Here is a 17,123-nt window from a genome sequence, read left to right on the forward strand (position 1 = left end):
CAAATTCTATTAATGAAAAAAAAAAAAAAAAAACAATATAAGGTCATGTAAAAAATAAAATAGCTTAAGGATTTCTCTTGAAAATGGGTTATATTAAAAAAATATACAGTATAATGTCTGATTAATTTTTCAATCTGCTTTAGGTTTCATTTTAAAGCCCTGGACAGAGATTTAGAATTTGTATAATTATACAAGGTTTAAAAAAAAATAGCTAATATTCAGTGAGGGTAACTGGTGTTTCCTCACAAGGATCAATGCTATTAAGTCTAATGATTCACTTAATTTATATAAACATGTAAGTTCCCTGGAATAAAGTTCTTAACAGTCCCTCCTTTTTTTTCTCTCTCTCTTTTATATTCTTGGGTTATTATGTAGCTGCTTTACCACTAAAGAAAGTACATCAAGGGCTGAGAGGTACAGTTCATTGGTATAGCACTTGCCTAGTGTATGCACAAGGCCCTGGGTTCAGTCCTTACCACTGCAAGTAACTACTATCAATAGTAATGCATGACAATAATATCTTAGATACTACTTGGCATTTATTCTGTTATTTTTTAAAAGGCTTATGCTATGGTTTAGATATGAGGAGTTGCTCAAAAGCTCATGTGTGAGATAATACTAGAATATTCAGAGGTGAAATGACAGTCTTAACATAATCAATGTTAATCCACTAACAGAAATTAACTGGGCAATAACTGTAGACAGGTATGGTGTGGTAGGAAGAGGAAAGGAGACATGCCTTTGGGGTATAAATGTATCTCTGGTGAGGATTGCTCTCTCTGCTTCCTGACTGTCATATTCTGAGTTGCTTTTCTCCATCTGCCCTCTGCCTTGATGAACTGCCTCACCCCAAGCCCAGAGCAATAGAGTACCTCTAAAACCAAAAACAACAGTGAAAATGCTGACTAAAACAGTTCATCATTAAAAACTGAGATATTTTATTATTACTATTTTTTTCTTTTGTTTTTTGTTAGCTTGTTTGGTGCTCAGGATTGAATGAATGCAGGGCCACCTTCTCACTAAGTTACATTCCCAGTCACTATTATATTTCTAATAAGTTACTGTGATACACCTCACAACTGTTCCAACTATCCACTGCCTATGAGAATGCTAATATAATACACTATCTTTTGAAATGATTCTCATATAACCAAATTTTAACTTTAGAACTAAACAAATTCTATTTAAATTAACAATTCTGATAAGAACTAGGGATGTAGCTCAGTGGTACAGCACTTGTCTAGCAAGTGCAAGTTCCCAAGTTCCATCCCCAGCACTTAAAAAAAAGAAAAAAGAAAAGCACAATTCTAAAGATTTATTGCTAGTAAAACATGGACCCAAACCCAAATGTGTCTCTTATTACTGTTTAAAGAAAAACAAAAATCACAAAGCAATTCTCCAAATAAACTACATATAAGGAAAATTTTACTGCATTCAAAACTATAAAAACTCACATTACAAATTTACTAATTTAGTTGAACAGTTTTTTAGTTTTACTAGGTAATTATTAACTGTAACTGAAAATATACTCAAAGAACACAAAAATATTAGTATGAATGATTAAGGGCAGTTTTAGAAACACCACAATAGTAGTATAACTGCAGAAATCCTGACTGCTACATTTAAACAACCCACAAAGTGAGGGAAGCTCTAACACACCAACAGTGGTATTTAAAGAAAAAAAAATCTTGAAGAATTTAAAGAGTAAAATACAGAAACCCTGATAATGATAACATGTGTGCACACATGCACACACATTTGTAATTTGATTACTAAAATGTATGCTAAAAGTAAAGGTACTAATGCTGATAGGGAAGTCAATGTGATAAAAAAAGTGTTTAACCAAGGGTTCCAAGTGTTACACACTACACCTAGAATCCTCTAACGTATTGTATAAATGGTCACTGTTCTGTTTATCCATTTATTTTCTAATTCTTTCAGGAGTTTTTGCTGAATGAGATTTTTTTCTCTAGCTCTATGAAAGTAATTCACGCAATCTCCTTTCAAAACTCAAGGCTCTGGTTTTGGTTCTACTAAGAAGACAGTTACAGTGGCTAGAGATGTAGCTCAGTAGTAAAAGCACTTGGCTAGCATGCATAAGACCCTGAGTTTAATCCCAGCATTGCACAAATTAAAAAAGAAAAGAAAGAAGAAAGAAAATTTCAATAGAGCTTCAATCATAATTTTTCTATTATTATAAATTAATGTTTTGATAAATTTTTAAGACATTTTTAAATTGTTAGCTAAGGGGAATTTTTATTAATTTCAATTACCTCAGTAGTGAAGAGGAAAAACTTTGTACTCGCTGATGATGTAAAACAATTCATAACTTAGTTCCATATCTCAAAGTAAATTATAATGATATATATAAAATCAATTTAGGAATTTACATCCAGCCTGTTTAAACTAGTCTATTCATGATAAAGAAATGTCTCAGTCATAGTGAAATTTTATTATATTCTTCTTTAAAGAAATACAACCTTTAAACACAGTGATGTGAAATGCTTTGTATCCCTACATGCAAAGAACTAATTAGAAGGTGAAAACAACAGTAATATGTTAATATAAAAATGATACAATAAGCAGGGAGTAGTGGTACATGCCTATATTCTTAGGCACTCAGGAGGTTAAGGAAGTAAGATCACCTGAGTCTAAAAGTTGGAGGCCAGCCTTGGCAACAGAATGAGACCCCAACATCAAAGTAAGAAAAAAATAAAAAGGCACAATAATGACTGGTTATGAAAAAACATACTTGTGAGAACAGATCCATAAACTCTTCTACCTACAGCATAAAAACAGAAATACAATATGGAAAAGTTATCTGATTAGAAGGTTCAAGATAAGCCTATGAGGTATCTAGGTTCTAATTGCAGCCCAGGTACTTAGCACCTAGATGAAAGGAGCCAAGTTACTTAGGCTCTTAATTGTTTTCTCATCTCATTAAAGAAAGTGAAGAGATCCTGCGATCTGATTTTAAATCAATATGCTGAAGAGATATCTGCACTCCAATGTTCACTGCAGCAATATTCACAATAGCCAAGATAGGGAATCAATCTAAGTGTTCATCAATGGTTGAATGGATAAAGAAAATGTGGTACACACAAACACAATGGAACGTTCAATTTTTAAAAAAGAAATTCTGCAATACAAATGGATTTTGAGAATCTTAAGAGCTAAGTGAACTAAGTCAAGCACAGCAAGACAAATATCACATATTCTTACTTACATTTACAATCTAAAACAACCAAACTTACGGAAGTAGAGAATAGAATGGTAGAAACCAGGGTGGTGGGAGAGATGATGGTCAAAGGTTTTTAAATCTCAGGAAGAATACGTTGTTTTTTTAAAGTTTTATCATGCAGTGTGGTAAATATAGCTAATATACTTATGGTACATTTCAGTTCAATTATCTTAATTAAAAATGAGTCTTTCAATTAAAACTTAATATACTCTTTTACTTCATGATTATCCAAACATCCTAGAAACACTGTACCTCTTAAAAGGTTAATAAAAATGGTTAAGGTCTTATAAAGCAGTAAGTAACAGCACCTATGCACAGAGAAAACTAAAAACTATTTGGCATTAAAAACCTAAGTACAGCTGGGTAATCCAGATACTAGGGAAGCTGAGAAGAGAGGATCAGAAATTCAGGGCCACCCTGGATAACTCAGCAAGACCCTATCTAAAAACACACACACACATTTAAAAAAACAAACACACAAACAAACCTGAGTACTTGGGAAACTCCTGACTCCTAAACTAACAATAAAAAGTAATGTTCACAATATTTTTAATGCTTTTATGCATTTTCTTCTGCTACTGTACTTTTTAAAAATATAATTAATGCACATCTAATCATAAGGATGTCCTAAGAAAAAAATGTTATATAATAAAATCTGAATATTTCATCAACCATAATTCTTCATTCTCTAATTCTATCAAATAACATAATCTATTCATTAATTTAATAAATACTTAATGAATACCTACTTTGTGCCAGATATCATGCCAGTCACTGGGAATAAAAACATGAAGAATACAGGTCTCCAACCTAGAGCACTACATAGATATAGTGGGGAAGACATTTACCTTACAAAGTGATAGGACTATAACCAAAGCACAGAGAAAGCAAAAGAAACTACTTCAGTACAAATAGGAGAAAGCCAATAACTACAAAATCAGAAAAGACTACATAGAGAAAATTTCACACAAAAATTAAGATGATAAAAGAAACATTCAGAAAATACTTATATTTTCAGGAATAATGATAAGACCTATTTCCCTATGATGGAGGTTAAAAAACAAAACAAAACAAAACAAAACCTGGAGTCATTTTAAAGACACGCACTTAATAAATGCATCCACTGTAGTAAAAGGTATAGAAATTTTTTTTTTAAAATTTTTGCAGTACTGGAGATGGAACCCAGGACACATTAGGCAAGCACTCTACCAAATGAGCTACATTACTAGCCCTGTTTTCATTTGACTAAATTGCAATGGCTAGCCTCAAACTTCTGATACTCCTGACTCAGTCTCTTATTCCTGAATATCTTATTAACATTGACCATGTATTACAATCAGACTTGGATTTTAACTCAGTAAATCCCTCATTTTCAATTCTGCAAATATTTCAGTAACACTGAAACCAGTGCATTAAAACAAACTGGAAATCAATCCACAGCTTATCATGCAATTTACCATCACTGATAATATTAACAATATCACTAACAATATTATCATTAGTCATTCACCCATTACCTGTCTCAAAAGAACATAATTCTAAAAACATTGATATTTATTTCAAAGATACCCATGGTATATTTGTTGCCAAATTTAAGCTTTTATAGGTATCCCCTATGTGAACATAATAGGTTAAGAAGAACTACCAGTAAGGAAATCATTCTGCTGTGCAGATAAGGAAAATCTTAAATGAGGTCAGTGATGGCAAACAGAAAATAAAATTCAAATACTATTTTTTTTAAAGTGTTGACACTTCTCTCTAATAAACATAGTTTGAATTATTTCCCCAAACTTCAGTCTTCCAATTTGTCAATTTTGTATGCACAAATCATATGGTATCTTTAACAATGACCACTGAAATATAAAGTTTCTAATTGACTAAATCATCAATTCTTCTAAAGAACTATAGAGAATTAATTTTAAGATCTGAAGGACATTTACTTTTTAATTTATAAAATAATCTCTCTATACATAGATATACACACAAATATTCCCTAAAAATTAAATAATATTAAACACTATAGTGGCTGAAAGTGTAGCTGGACAGGGTTTGCCACTTCAGGCCCTGAGTTCAAACTTCAGCACCCCCCCCAAAAAAAAAAAAAAAAAAAGAAAAAGAAATAAGACACTATAAAATAGAAGTACACTACCATAGGAATAGAAAGGCCAACGACTTATTTTAATCCATCCCCAGGTTTGATATGAATTAGCTCTAAATATAAACAATTTAAACCACAGTCAAAAATGTTAAACATCTTTCCACCAAAAAATTCATTTCATTATTTATAATTTTAAAATCAGATGAAGGAAATTTAATCTTAAAAGTACAATGTATATAGGATGAAATTTTTTAAACTATTATTTCAGTTAGGTGGTAGGTAAGAATCTTATTAAATACTTGTATAACTTTAAAGGATGCCAACAATTACTTGAGATATTTCATAAGTTAATGCAGTCTTTCACAAAACTATGAAAATATTCTTTAAAACACTGCATTTCTTTTAAATTTTACATTTTAGCTATGTAACAATAAATTTTTATGTAACTTACCTTTAAGATTTCTGATAATTTTCAGTTTTTCCCTAAGAAATACAGTTTTCAACATTCTATAGTGTTAGTACTCTTTAAAATGTAAATATATGCCTCATTAGAAATAATTATTTTTAGTACAATGGAAAGACAACTGCTGAAAACTTATTCAGTGCTAGTGCGGAGGCAAAACACAGCCTCAGTGAAATCAAACTTTAAATTTCCCTTCAAACAGTACATAAATATGTTGATTCCAATATTGTAAATTGAAATAATAAACATAAAAATTTTAAATCTTTCCATTTGTATATCACATTAAAATAAATATTTTATAAATAATTTTGACCCAATATGAGAATCAGTAAAGCAAATGAAAAATTCATTTGACTTCACTACTAAAACAAATGTCTTTTAAAAAATAATGATTTTCGGCAGAGAATCATTATAGCTCAGTGGTAAGGCTTCTGCTTGGCATGTTTCAATACCCAGCACAACAAATTTTTTAAATTTTAAAAAAATAATGACTTTCTAACACTTTTTCAAACAACTTTTACAAATGGAACCTTCTATAAAATAGATAAAATGCCCCAAAGAAAAGATCTGGTTGCCAGGCAGGTGGAATCCAGGAAACCTCCCCTGGCATCCCTTAGGCAGTCCCTGAAGTGCCTCTGCAAAACATCAAAACACCATGTGACAAAAATTTCCTAAAACAAAAACTGTTCTAAGTCATCCCAACAAATAATGAATAATCATAAAGTATTTACATAATCAATTAAAACAAGATGATTTTTTCAGGTAGTAAATCCCAACCTTGTAGAGTTCACTAAATTTCCTTAAAAACAGAATTTGAGCCAGGGATAGTAGTGCATGCCTGTAATTCCAGCTACTTGAGGCCAACCTGGGCAAATTTACCAACACCCTGTCTCAAAGTAGAAGTTTTAAAGGACTGAGGATGTAGTTCAATGGTAGAGCACTTGCCTCTCATGTGAGAGGCCAATACCCAGCACCAAAAAAACAAACAAAAAGTCTGAACAAGTTAAAGGAGTTTTATATATATTGTCATTTTACTCTTTAGTATATAAACTATGAAATCAAGTAGCAAAAAAAGGTCAATTGTTTAGCTCAATAAATTTCCTAAGTTTATCTGATGATAGAGGACTTTTTAGAACATGTACTATACCTTGTAACATTAGAAAAAGGTTGGGAAACAGTGCCATGATGAATGTTAACTGAGAGTAATGTATGAGTCAAAATACAATAAAAGCGTACTTAAAACTTATAATACATTTCAAAACCATGATTTCTCCAACTTTGCAGTGATATGTTCTTTCACAACCCCTTAGGTAAAAAAGTTGGTACTGAGATCATAAAGCAAGATCACACAAATACGAAATCAATTTTTCACTCCTTCATGAGTAGACAGATTCTACCACCAGTTTTTATTCTTTTGCCTTTTATTCCCTTCCAAGCAGAACAATCAAGAGGTAGATCAGGTTGAATACACCAAATTCTTCCCAGTTCTAAAAGTAATTCTACATTCTACAAATGTAGACTTTGTTCAAATTTTCTGTACAACTTTACTGTTAAGTTTCACAATAATATCTGGTTCCTAATTCAGTTTTAAAAATCTAGGTTAAAATTTTGGAGTACATTTTCCATGTATCTTTTTTCAAGCAAAACAAAAGCAGATTTACCTCAGGAAGGTCTCTCTAAAGAAAGTGATACTGAAAATTTCTTTTTGAAATTTGTTTCTAGCAGTGACACACTTTTAATAACAGAAGTGGTTTACAGAAATAGTACAAAGATATCAAATGCCTTTATTTTGTTGTTTTTCAATGCTTAAATTATCCCTATATAAAACTCCATGTGGCTTAGTAGTAAGGCACATGCTTAGCATGTACAAAGCTCTGGGTTCAATCCCCAGCACACACACAAGCACACACGCACACACACAAACTACCAGTTACTAATGACCTGATGATCTCACTGACTATTCATGTTCACAGTATAGAAGTGTCTATAAAATCCTTAATTCTAATCCTTAACATTACCAGGTCATATTATAACTTGCAGTAATTATCAATGAAGTTCACATCAGAATACCTTATAAAAAAGCAAATCCTACATTTAGTCAAAAATATCACATACAACTAATATCCTCACCACACAAAAATTTCTAGCAAATAAGAAACAAACTTCTTATTTGTTTTAATTACGAAGATATGGTAGTGCTATAAGATTAAAAGTATTTCAACATCCAAAAAAACTAACCATGATATGTAAAAAGAAAGGTTCAACTTTAAGTACTTATTTTATATTCCATAATCTACTTTCAGCTACCTAGAATCTCTAAAGAAAAATTTGCCTGTGCAAGAACCTGCCACTGTTATTCACTTCATGTAAGCACACCAGAAAAATTCATTCATGCTATAGTTAGTCTTTTTCAGTTAAAATACTTAGCTAAAAATTCAGTTAATACTAAAAATGTTTAACTTCCTAAACTACTTCTGTCAAAAGACTTACCTGATTTGTCTGGCTACTTAAGTATGGCTCAAAATCATCATCATTTACAGCATCTTTTTGATGAATCGAACCGTTTTGTACTGAAACTAAAAAACATACTTGTATTAGAAGTGTTGCAATTATCTTTATGAAACTCACAGCACACCTAACATTTTAGATATTTTTCAAACCAACTCAGAAAAAGTAATCCTGAGTTCTTTTTTCTTTTCATTTAAGAACCCTCTTAAGGATAAGCTTTATTTTATATACAAATATTTATGTACCACAAAAATCTTTGAAATCTTGTAATAAATAAGCCTAAATTATTATAAATACAAACTATATATATATATATATATAATTTTTTTTAACACATACACATACACACACACACACACACACGCACGCACGCACTTTCCCTTACCAAAAACTTCAAGTAACTATCCCACTTTCAACTGTGGTATGTGAGGTAACATAAAAATATTGGAAAGGGTTCTCAAATACTATTCTTAAATATAAAATAACTATTTCAAGCAGTATTGTGGACAAGAGATTTCTGACTGTTCTCCACCTTTGTTAAAAATCTATTAGTCCAATAAAGGTAAATAAAGAATACAACTATTTTTTTTTTGTTGTTCCCGAAAATGACTTTAATGTCTTCAGTTAAAGAAAGTGGCTAAAATTTACTTTAAACAATATCACAATGAATAAACATAATTGAAAAATCTAAATAAAAACAGCCTTGCTTAGAAAAATATAAAGACTGACTGGAGGTATACAGCTTAGTGGCAGAGTATGTGCTGAACATGCACTGAAGTCCTGAGTTCAATCCCCAGAACCAAAAAATAAATTTGAAGACTTTCACATGGAAATAGAAATACAACTGAAATGCCAAAGATAACCATGCTAAATCTTGAAAACAAATCAGAGAATAACATAGAATGTTGTATTTATTCAGAAGTCATTTCTATAAACACCCTATAAAGTTATTCTCTGAATACTGTGTCAGAGTGCATTTGAGCACAGAATGCAAAAGAACATCCTGGATTTGAATTCCAAGTCCTCCAAATGAGGAGACAGAAGATGTCCAGTAGTGACTTAGCCTCTCTAACCCATGGATGACTACTCTGTTCCAGGTTATTCCTAGTACCTATCTCATCTTAGCTGAGTATTAAATGACAGTGTTCAATAATCTTGGATATTATTACACTAAATGTTACAAGATCCCAAAAGGACTAAGAATGACTTTAGAACCATGAAAACAGAAGGGGTAGTAGGTCAAAATCTGATGTCATAACAATGTGTAAATATACTACTGAAACATGAAAAAAGTTGAAAGTTTGAGGGATATCAATTTCTTATAAGGGAAAAAGAAAAACAACAAAACAAAAAACTATCTGAAGATGTCACAAAGTATTTCAAATGAATATGGGGATGATGGGATTATAATGTATGTTCCTTTATAATATCATTAATGTTTTCATTATCTCTAATTTTGCCATGAGTTCACATCATCTAAATGATAATATTATGAGTTAAGACTGGCTTGAGAAGCACTGACCACTCAGAGACAATGCTACTCTGTAAAGCCTTCTAAGAAGACCTTTTACGATGTTGTTATTACTTCTCAGAGGCCACAAGAACAACCTGAAAGCCAACTTGATTCTGACTCCACTGAGGTGGTTTAACTGAACTACACCTGAACTAGCTAAGGTTAAGCTAAATGTGCCCCCCGAAATTAAATATGTAATAGTCACTAATAACAAAAATAAAGAGAAGGGACCTTAGTTTTTATCTAGTGCCATTTTAAGGGCTGGGCTAATCATTTCAGTTCAGAAGATTCTGACATACCTGTTCTTTATCACTGGCTTTACTTCCTCTTTATCAAAGGTAGTTATTCACTTCTTGAAAATAAAAAAAATCCTTACCACTGGCCTATTACATTTGTACACAGTAGCCAATATATCAAACAGCTAATCATTCTGAAATTACACCTACCTCTTGTACCAATTAGATTCTTAGATCTCTAGCTCATATTGCTAATAAAGTAAAAAAGTACACACTAAAAATTTATCTGAATACATATTATACTGTTCTTCCTCACGTGATCTATTCTAAATCTTCTGAGAACTTAGTATTCATATTCACTAAGTAAATACAATTTAGTTATTTTTAAATCATTTGAACATGTCTAAAATGTTCTAAAAAGTATATACAAAGTGTAAGTCAAACTAAGGAAAAATAATCAGCTCAAAGTATTTAACACATAGTGATAAGCAATTTGCTTTAGACTATAAATAAGAAACTGACCCTTGAGTTTTAAAAGCATATCTTTCTCTCAAAACTTCAACTGTCTTATACGGACTTTAGTATCTGTACATTACTTAATGATAATCTAATGTCTTGGAGACTGAAAGCCATTAAATAGTAATGAAATCCAAGCCACTTCCATAGTCTGTAAAAGTTCTTCAGGGGAAAAAAGAACAGATGACTTACATGATTCTTCGCCTGTTTCCTCTGCTCTATGAAGCAGAGTCAAATCAAGATAGAACATGGGCCTTAGAAGCCAGGTGATTCTTTGCTCTGGTCCTGACTACATCAAGTTAGGAAAGTCAACAGATGTGTGCATCATGTTTTCCCACCTACAAAAACAGCGACAATACCATATACCCTCTATCTCCTTATAGGAATGTTGTGAGGATTAATGATAAAATGAAGCCTAAAATTTAAAGTGCTTTGAAATCATTTCTGGGGAAAATGGGGAGGGAATACAATACCACATTGCCAAAATACAAGGCATTTTCCACTACTTTTCTAAATATTAAGACTTAGTCAAATTCAACCTAATTCTTTTAAATTGCAATTGTATGAAATGATGTATATGTCTCTCCCTTGGAAGGAAAAGGAGAAAATAGGAGGGAATAAATTATTTTCCATGTATTTGCTTATTTTTATATTTAAGGAATAAAAGAAAAGAGTAAGGCCTAAGATGGCATCTAACACTTCCATCCATAGTGCTTCCAAGTAAAGGCAGAGCACACCTGTATTCTAGCAAGCAAAAATTCTACTTATTAAAAAATAAAAGTAAAAGAAAGTCAGTATTAAATTATGCACCAACAAGCAATTACCCTTAAATTTCAACTATCTTTTGGTACTCCTTTGCCAAGCATAATAAAGAGATTTGACATTTCACACAGGACAATATTAATTAAAAAAGAATTCAAAACTTATAAACAAATCTAGAATTATTAGTTATACTTCAAAAGCAATATTGCCCTAACAAAGGGACTGATAATAGAATTGCATTTATCCTTTAGTACATTAAGACATTAAGAATATACAGGAAAACAGCAAAAAATCGAAACACTAAAGCCAGGTATTAGGCTAAGAAATATCAACTGCAGATAAATCAGAAAAGAAATACAGCATCTCTGAAATTACATTGCCAATTAAAAAGGATTATGCCTTCAAACTTTGACAACAACTTCTCAGGAAAATGTATTTTTCATAAGTTTGCTAAGTATGGAATTCAAGATTACTACCCATATTCTTAGAATATTAATGTTGTGGTTCAGAAAAAATAACTATACTTTTAGCTTAACAACAGTACACAGAATTATTATAAAATTATTTCACTAGTTTGAAAATCAAGTCAGCTAAAGCAGAACAGTGTCAAGTACACACAGATACTTGTATCAGTTCAACTGGTAGTGCTGACTTGGTTTTGTAATTTGCCCTGAAAAGGCATAAAAATACATGTATACATGTGTTATTTGTGCACTTGTAACATCTACCATTTTAAAGCAACATAAATGAGTACTAGTACTTTTAGGCCAGTAGCTTTTTTTCCCCTTCCGTCAAGACTCCAGAATAGAGTCTTCCTTTAGAAGGTGAAAATAAATCCAGCAAATGCAATAACTGCTAAAAGCAATAAACTACTATAATTACAACAATCCTCATAACAACAGAATTTATGGTTACAGCTATTATTTTTATTTTATAGAGGGGGAAATTGTGACAAGATGGTGTAACATGTTCAAGCTCACTTGGCAAGTTAACAGCTACAAATCAGAACTCAGGACTTCAAGAAATACCAGTCCATCATCCTATCTTTAGGTAAATTCATGAGTTGATCAAAAAGATGAAAAGAAAATCTTTTGGAAAAAGGAACTACCCAAATAAACAGTCTGTATGTGTGTCTTACTACACAATTAGAAGTGATACAGATGGGTTAACTTTTTTAAACATCAAAAAAAATTTAGTCAATATGTAGTTTATAGGTCATTTTTATCTACAATATCCGAGATGTCTGTCACTAGGTGATGCCTAAGTAAAATAATCTTGTCATAAATCACTTATAGTAATATAGAACTATCTTACTCTAAGAAGAACTATCTTGTTTTAGCAAACAAGTGAAGTACTTCATAGAACTTGTGTACTTACCTTAAAGCAGGTAACACAAAACACTTAGCATTTCAAATAGCCTTGCAAAGTGCCACCTCCCCATAGATCTAGGATAAAATAATTTACTCTAGGCAATAATGACCAAAGATTTCACATCTCCAAGTCTATATACCTCCTAATGGGCAGACTAGTAAAAAAAGAAATTAATGGATCATTCCTTTTAAATCTTTTACATATCTGTAAAAAAATCATTTAAAACAAACACTATCCAAATCTGAGGTTTATGCTTATAAGGCTGAAAATAATTCTAAAAATAAAAATTCTAAAAGTAAAAATTTCTAAACATTAAAGAAAACATCTTTAATTAAAACAAATAAATGTGCTACCTAACAGTGCCATAGATCTGGTATGGAAAAATTCTTACATAAACTACAACATAAAGGAAATTAACTAATTTGTGTATACAGAACTTATTCCTTTTCAAATTAACCAGATTTACAATAGCAAATTAAAGTCCCAAGAATTGAAAGAGCAAATAAAAACATTGAACTCATATCTAAAAAGGCTATTATATATCTTAGTTCCTAAGTAACACTTTGTTACTAAAATTAAAAAAGGAAGTATAATTCTATTTAGTATAATTTTAAGCCCTATTACAAAATGTTATAAATATATAATTCACTCTAATGTAATTTAATTGGCACTAAACCAAGAAAGCAGTTATTATTCTATACTTACTAAAGTCACATGATTAATGTCATAATGTTTCAGTCAGCTGACTACATTGTTCCATATTAATACAAAATACACTTACTTTATTTTCAATGGTACTATTACTAAAGATATAATCCTAGCAGAAATCTCACAAATTATTTCCTTCTCAGCCCTTTGTAAAATAAGATTGAGTCACACCTTGCAATCCCAACTATACAGCAAGATTACATGCCTCTTCAGTTATGAGTTCTCTCTGGCTATTGCCTCACTGCAATCGACTTCGACAGAATCAGAGTGATTAACAGTACGATTTTCATTAATGTGACATGGAACACTATGTGAATTGCATATTAAATATAATCCAGATTCATCAAACAAAATGTCCACTCTAAAAACATAGTTAACCATATGCATGTGTGGAATTTTTGTAGCAAAAGTCACATTAACACAAACTGGGTAACTAAAGAAATACCACTACATTCACAAAAATATGTTTTAACTTAAATACAACTAAGAAAGCTATTTCTTGTAGTATTCTGGTTTCTGTAAAAGTGGCTAAAAAAAACTATCAAAGTTTGGGCTACCTTAGCTCTGATAAATGCCTCTCTAATCCTTTACTGAAAAAAAAACAAAAACAAAACCCCCTATTCAGTTTAAAAGTAACACCAAGATAAAGTTAACAAGAAAAAAAAATCCAAACTCACCTTTATTGCCTTGCCCTTTAGGTCTCTGTGTAACAAGATGAAAGGTGTGGTAAAGAGAAGAAAAAGGAGGAAAGAAAAGTGTTAATCAAAAACATTATCAAAGATAAGTTATTTTAAACATGCCGCGTAGGAGCAAACCCACCATATCCTCCACAGCCACCAATTTCCCAACCACCCCCATCCTTAAACCTCCCACCCGCCACACGGAATCCGTCTCCCAGAGCTCTCCTGTCTCAGCCCCACATCTGCCGCCCTCGGGATGCATCCTCAGGCCCCTGCGAGCAGTCCTCCCCCACCTCCGGCGGCAGCGCGCCCGCCCGTCTGCCCGGGCCGCAGGCTCCGAGGCCAGGGCGCACGCCCCGGCCCGGGAGGCAGGACCGCAGCAACTTGCTCCCCAGGCACCGTTATGGGGCCGGCGGCGACGGGGAGGAGCCGGGGCCCCACGCGAGGGTGGAGCTCTGGGGCTCAGGCCTTCGCCGAGGCTGGGGCCTCTGCTCCCTCACCTGATCCACGCTAGTGGCTGACATTCTTCACCGCAACCCGAGAGGAGCCGCCGCCGCCGCCGCCGCCTGGGCCTCTCCCCGTGCACTCACAGCAGTTAGTTGTCGCCCTCGGCGGATGATTGTTTCAGCCGCCGCCGCTGCACCGCTAGCTCAGAAACCAAAAAGAGAGCCTCGCGCTCGGCAGTCAGCGGAAGGGGCCCGTCTTTTACGCTTGCACGCTCCTCTTCCCCTCTCGCTCTCCGCTTCTCGGGTCCACAATGGCGGACAGACTCCCTAGTCTCACTTCCGCTCCGAGCCTTCCTGACCTTCCGCTCTCCACTCTGACGTCCGCGCTCACCTCGCTCTTCCTCCCCCACCCTCCAGCTACCGACCTTGGCTCCGCCTCCGCATCGCCACGTCACGGGAGATAGGACCCACGTGCTGGAGGTTGACGCATGCGCTTCGGAGGGCGTGCCTGAGTGGCCCCGGTGCCAACCCTCCAGGATCAGGCTGGTGGCTTCCTTCCTCCGAGGCTGCAGAGGGGTCATGGTCAGAGCCGGGTCCCATAGCACTTTGAGCAAGAAGAAGGCTGGGGCCGGAGGCGGGCGCTGGCGGAGAGAATGGAGACCGACCCAGGGCGCAGGAACCTGCGGCGCCCTCCGGGTGGCGGAGGAGCAGCGGAGCAGCGGAGCAGCCACGCCCGCCAGCTGGGAGCCTGCTGCGGTGGCCCTCCTAGGCCGCGTGGGCGGCTGGGTGACTCAGCCGCCCTCGAGACGGAATTGCTGGGCTGTCCCCACGAGTCCGCACGTGCAGCGAAAGTGACTGGGTGAGGGATCTGCACTGACACATATGAAAACAAATAAGAGGCGGCACCGGCGGTGTACTCCATCTCCAAACTCCTGGAACTTCGTAGGAAAAACTTAATGCAACCGTAGTTTCCCCTACCGGATTTGTGAACTTGTGGTTTTACTTTGTTCCCCTCCGCACACGTTCATTTGACATTTATGAATGAATAAAGCTGTCTTGATAAAGATAAACATAGAACGTTTTTCGAGCCTAAAAGAAGGAAAAGCTAAGTTTCCAATCGAAACTGTTAAGGTTACTTTTTTACACTTTGGCAAAACCAAAGGAAGCCCACTTGCAACATTTTGACAATTTTATTGAAACATCTTTGCAATAAAAACCGATTTTCTTTGCCTTACTTGTGTAGCGTGTACTCCGTGTAAGGAAATACTTTTTAAATAACCAAACACTTTGGATTCAAAGTTATTCAGTTTAAGTGCTAATTTAGAAAGGATGAAATTGCTGAATCAAATAATTAATCTTGTGGTTTACTGTGAACACTATTTTAAAAGTATCGAATAACAACTGAAACTTGAGAGCCCACTTTTCGGATAACTCATTAAGAGGCATATTTTAAGGTCTGTCAGCCTGCTGCCCTTGCTCCTCCCATTCTTTGCCATAGCTCCCTTGCTGAGCATCCTTGCATTTCCCAAGACTCACCTCACCCTGTGTGTTGAATTCAGGTCTCTCCAATTTCTGTATCTCCCACTCCCATACAAACCTTTTTAGTTTTAAAGAATTTGCTGGTATGTGTTCTGAGGGGGAAATTGAAAGGTAATAAACAAGAGGACACATATGAAAACCTGCAGGCTCTTATTCTTAATTTTCATAGAAGCATGTCTCTGGAATCCAATTGGAGTTTAAATTCTGCCTGGCAAAATTAGTTTATAATCTTGGGAAAGTCACTGAACCTAACCTTTAGCTTCCTTGTGAGTAAAATAAGGTCTTATATGTACAATTCCTGGCACAGAGTAAGCTTTCTACAAATTGGGCTATGTACAGTCAGTTCCTGCATCCTTTACTAAGTGATTCCCAGAATGATAGTAATAGCTTGCATTTATTGAATGTTCATTATTAAGTCAGGCACTATAATAATCATTTAAGTCCTCACAACTTCTTGTGTGTTAATTGCTATTATAAAAAAAATGACACACCACAGTGAGATTAAGAAATAAAGAAATAACCCCCCGGGGGGGTTGGGGGGGACTCAGCTACTTAGTAACTGGGAGAGTCAGGATTTGAACAGTAATTTGAACTCTAGAAATTGTATCTAGCTACTGTATAATACTGCCTAATTATATGTTCTAATGAGCTTCTGTTCTCTTTCACTCCTGCCCCTGGACATACTCTTTCCTTATGGGCTTTCTTCCTAACAATGAGTTTTGAACTTGCAGAACAGAGTGCTAACTACCCTAAGATATAAATCTGTTTAATTTAATACTCAAACCCAGGGCCTACTGCATGTTAGGCAATCCCTCTATAATGGCAATTCTTCCAGCCTCCTAACAACTTTTTAAAGTACAAAGTGCCTAGATAGGAACTAACTAAAACCATATCCCATGCCTCCAAGGGTCTATAGAGGATGTTTTAGGAAATGCTACTCTAAAGTCTAGATTGTGGAAAAATTACACTCTCCTACAGAGCCATGGGTATAGCAGCCTTGTGGTCACAGCATAGCATAAAACTTGAGAAAGAGGGAAGAGTG

General features: G+C 34.5%; 1 protein-coding gene across 4 annotated transcripts in view; it reads right to left on the bottom strand.

The window, feature by feature from the left end:
* Positions 1 to 14,932, bottom strand: part of Ythdf3 (YTH N6-methyladenosine RNA binding protein F3) — a 36,489-nt gene extending 21,557 nt beyond the window's left edge. Inside the window, exons 1-5 of one of the 4 annotated variants that reach the window (XM_047549649.1) lie at positions 14,597 to 14,932; positions 14,094 to 14,118; positions 12,715 to 12,782; positions 10,768 to 10,913; positions 8,293 to 8,378 (exon numbers count right to left, since the gene is read on the bottom strand). In XM_047549649.1, the coding sequence (XP_047405605.1) occupies positions 8,293 to 8,378; positions 10,768 to 10,825 (144 nt within the window). In that variant the 5' untranslated portion in view covers positions 10,826 to 10,913; positions 12,715 to 12,782; positions 14,094 to 14,118; positions 14,597 to 14,932. Of the gene's footprint in view, positions 1 to 8,292; positions 8,379 to 10,767; positions 10,914 to 12,714; positions 12,783 to 14,093; positions 14,119 to 14,596 lie in introns of those variants that run through there. The other 3 variants (XM_047549645.1, XM_047549653.1, XM_047549656.1) reach the window with 3 other exon arrangements.
* Between the last annotated feature and the right edge of the window lie 2,191 nt (positions 14,933 to 17,123).

This window comes from Sciurus carolinensis, chromosome 1 (genome assembly GCF_902686445.1).
Source record: "Sciurus carolinensis chromosome 1, mSciCar1.2, whole genome shotgun sequence".
NCBI lineage: Eukaryota > Metazoa > Chordata > Mammalia > Rodentia > Sciuridae > Sciurus > Sciurus carolinensis.